General features: G+C 38.3%; 1 protein-coding gene across 1 annotated transcript in view; it reads left to right on the top strand.

Moving 5' to 3' along the window:
• Nucleotides 1-293: 293 nt before the first annotated feature.
• The window catches only part of LOC106475189 (exostosin-1a-like), a gene marked incomplete at its 5' end in the record, with an annotated part of 11739 nt that continues 8187 nt past the window's right edge, over nucleotides 294-3845 (top strand). The window contains 3 exons of the mRNA XM_013935886.2: nucleotides 294-611; nucleotides 1821-1916; nucleotides 3235-3324. Coding sequence (XP_013791340.2) covers nucleotides 294-611; nucleotides 1821-1916; nucleotides 3235-3324 — 504 coding nt within the window. The remainder of the gene's footprint in view (nucleotides 612-1820; nucleotides 1917-3234; nucleotides 3325-3845) is intronic.

The raw sequence follows: 3845 nt of genomic DNA, 5'->3' as shown, positions 1-3845 counted from the left end.
CCAGGCTGTGCACGTCATTCTTGTCCCCTAAGCCAGGCTGTGCACGTCATTCTTGTCCCCTAAGTCACATTGTACACGTCATTCTTGTCCCTAAGTCACACTGTACACGTCTTTCTTGTCCATTAAGCCAGGCTGTGCACGTCATTCTTGTCCCCTAAGTCACACTGTACACGTCTTTATTGTCCACTAAGTCACGGATACTTCAAGCACTAGAATATTTTTAAGGTATCCAGTTTTGTTCAGATTCTTCTTGTCCAATTCTGTTTCGTTTTCATTTTTTTCACTAAGCCTAGAATTATGTAGCCATTTTGTTTGGAATTCTCATCTTGAATCTAATTTGTAATTCTTATCTCTTTCAGATTATTCGGGATAGGATAAATATTCATAATTCTCGAAGCTATTTTGTTTGGAATTCCCACCCTGGGACACTTGTAACGTTTCCCCAGTTCTCTGACATTTTACGAGATTTCCCTTTTCACTGGCGCCACCTTGAGACATCCTTACGCCATAATTTCACCGCTGTCATCTACGCCACGTTGCCAGTCGTGTCATCCTCTTCACCACTTTTCCGGCTCATCAAAAATCTCGCCAAATCTTCGTTTATTTCAAGAGTAAGTTGACAATGTTGTTTAGTTGTTCACATAATTACTTCTTGCACATTTTTAAATAATATCTTTTATTAAAGATTTAACTGTGATGATGGTGAGGGCGCTCGACTCGAAATGTGCGGGTCGCGAATTCGAATACCATTACCTAACACGCTGGTCCTTTCAGCCGTGAGAACGTTATATTGTTATTCATTTAAATTAGCCCAAGAGTTGGTGGTGGGTGGGGTTGCCTAGCTTGTATTCGAACTATCACTCCTAAATTAGGGTCAGCTAGTGCAACAGACCTCTAGAAGTTTTGCGCGAAATTCCACAAAGGAAACAAAATATTCATCACTGTTTTTCAAGTAACAGGATTTTTTTCCTTCATTAACGTTAAAATTCATGTTACTTTGCAAAGTATGTTATTGTGCAATTACTTTGTGGGAGAGAGATTTATGGCGAGAACTGTTTGTTTGTTTTTGAATTTCGCGCAAAGCTACACGAGGATTATCTGCGCTAGCCGTCCCTCATTTAGCAGTGTAAGACTAGACGGAAGGCAGCTAGTCATCACCACCCACCGCCAACTCTTGGGCTACTCTTTTACCAACGAATAGTGGGATTGACCGTCACATTATAACGCCCCGACGGCTGAAAAGGCGAGCATGTTTGGTGGGACGGGGATTCGAACCCGCGACCCTCAGATTGATAAATCGAGCGCCTTATCCGGGCCTAGGCGAGAACTGTCAAAGAGCTATCTAATAACGTTGCTAATCTATATTGTTCTAAGACTTCCCTCCTGTAGCAACAATGTAACAATAATATTGTAATTACAATGGAACTTGAGGCAGATCAGATATAGTAGGTTTCAGATATTTAATGAACTACAACTGTCTATTGAACGAAACGGATACAACGTTTCGGATTCTATACCAAAACATTCTGCAGAGGCCTAAATATCATCTCCTTTTCATGGAACGGGCAGTTGAAATACCTTTGTAACCTGACAGCGCAATACGATATGCCATAAAAAAAACAAAAACAGTTTTTCTTGTGTACATGAAAAGAAGAAAAATATCTTGTTCTTGAAACTTGTTATTTTAGCATAATAGTTGTTTGTCTACAAGATTACAAGTAGTTTATTTTAATAAATATTTCTCTATATAATGTTTGTTGTTGTTGTCTGTTTTTACCTATCATATATATCGTGTTTCTATAACACCTTGTATAATACAGATTATGGTGTTGTGGAATGGAGAAACTGCGCCTCCTACAGTCTCCAACTTGCCTCACGTTCCTGTTCCAGTCAACATCATACAACCTCCCCAAAAGGTAAGGGTTAGAACCATATCCAACCTGTTACTGAATTGACTGTTTAGGTTATCATGTAACATCTTCAAAGGGTAAGATTAGGTGTTACAGGATCAACAGAGTAGGTTATGATATAACCTGCCAAAAATGTAAGGGTTAGAACGTAGAGAAGCTGTGACGGAATCATCAGAGTAGGTTATGATATAACCTGCCAAAAATGTAAGGGTTAGAACGTAGAGAAGCTGTGACGGAATCAACAGAGTAGGTTATGATATAACCTCCCAGAAAGATAAGGGTTAGAACGTAGAGAAGCTGTGACGGAATCAACAGGGGAGGTTATGATATAACCTCTCAAAAAGGTAAGGGTTAGGAATGTATATAATCTTTAACCGAATTGGCCGAGTAGATCTTAATATACCCCAAAAGTTAAGGATCACAATCAAAGCCAAAGTCTCACTGAATTGGCTTAGTAGGTTATATACTTCAGATAGTAAGGGTTAACGTTTCAAAGCCAAAGTCTCACTGAATTGGCTTAATAGGTTATATACTTCAGAAGGTAAGGGTTAACGTTTCAAAGCCAAAGTCTCACTGAATTGGCTTAATAGGTTATATACTTCAGAAAGTAAGGGTTAACGTTTCAAAGCCAAAGTCCCACTAAATTGGCTGAGTAGGTTATATACTTCAGAAGGTAAGGGTTAACGTTTCAAAGCCAAAGTCTCACTAAATTGGCTGAGTAGGTTATATACTTCAGAAGGTAAGGGTTAACGTTTCAAAGCCAAAGTCTCACTGAATTGGCTGAGTAGGTTATATACTTCAGAAGGTAAGGGTTAACGTTTCAAAGCCAAAGTCTCACTGAATTGGCTGAGTAGGTTATATACTTCAGGAGGTAAGGGTTAACGTTTCAAAGCCGAATTTTGACCATTAACTGGGTAGGTTATATCTTTCAAAAAGGTAAGGATTAGAACCATAAATCAACTTTGACCGAAATGTCTAAACAGGTTTGACACATACATTTTAAACCGAATTATCCAACTTTACTGGTTTTGGTACTAAATTCTCTAAAGATCTCCTATCATCAGATTATCCATTGTTTTGCTTGGTTAGTCATATTTGTGTCGGACTTGACCACAAGTTTACAAGGGTCTGACACGGCCTAGAGGACCGTGGTTCGCGTCCCGTTGCATGAAAGATATTACAGACTAACAACTATTACATACCAGGAGATAAATATTGGGTTTATTTTTACAATTGTCTAAAGAGGCCAGTAAGACGTACGAATAATCGGTTTTATTATTAAAGTATTTTATCTTAATAATATGTGTCTTTCATTTATTTCCAGACAATCAGTTCACGCTTTCACCCGCATCCCCTCATTCAAACCGATGCCATATTAAACCTTGATGAAGATGCTGTATTAACTACAGAGGAGGTAACATACTGTACATGATCGTTTTCTAACCCTGAACTACAGCGTTACACATTATTACTGTTTTTTGGCATTTACCCTAAATTGTTGTTTGATTTACCTGTTGTAATTATAGCAAGAAGTGAATTGTTCAACAGTACATTTATATTGATTGTTGTCGTCATAACATGAGATTAACTGCTATATATATATATTGTTATACAGAAATGGGCGTACATAATGTGTACAGTACAAGTATATGGACAAAAGGATAAGAAAGACGTGTACAGTGTGACTTAGGGGACAAGAAAGACGTGTACAGTGTGACTTAGGGGACAAGAATGACGTGTAAAGTGTGACTTAGTGGACAAGAATGACGTGTACAGTGTGACTTAGGGGACAAGAATGACGTGTACAGTGTGACTTAGTGGACAAGAATGACGTGTACAGTGTGACTTAGTGGACAAGAAAGACGTGTACAGCTGATAACATAACGTGATGTAACTCTATACTTATGTTGTATAAAGTTTAAACTTGAAGTATCC

This window comes from Limulus polyphemus, unplaced genomic scaffold, assembly GCF_000517525.1.
Source record: "Limulus polyphemus unplaced genomic scaffold, Limulus_polyphemus-2.1.2 Scaffold8199, whole genome shotgun sequence".
In the NCBI taxonomy this organism is placed as follows: domain Eukaryota; kingdom Metazoa; phylum Arthropoda; class Merostomata; order Xiphosura; family Limulidae; genus Limulus; species Limulus polyphemus.
The sequence above is the reverse complement of the archived record's forward strand: the minus strand, read 5'-3'. Positions and strand labels throughout refer to the sequence as shown.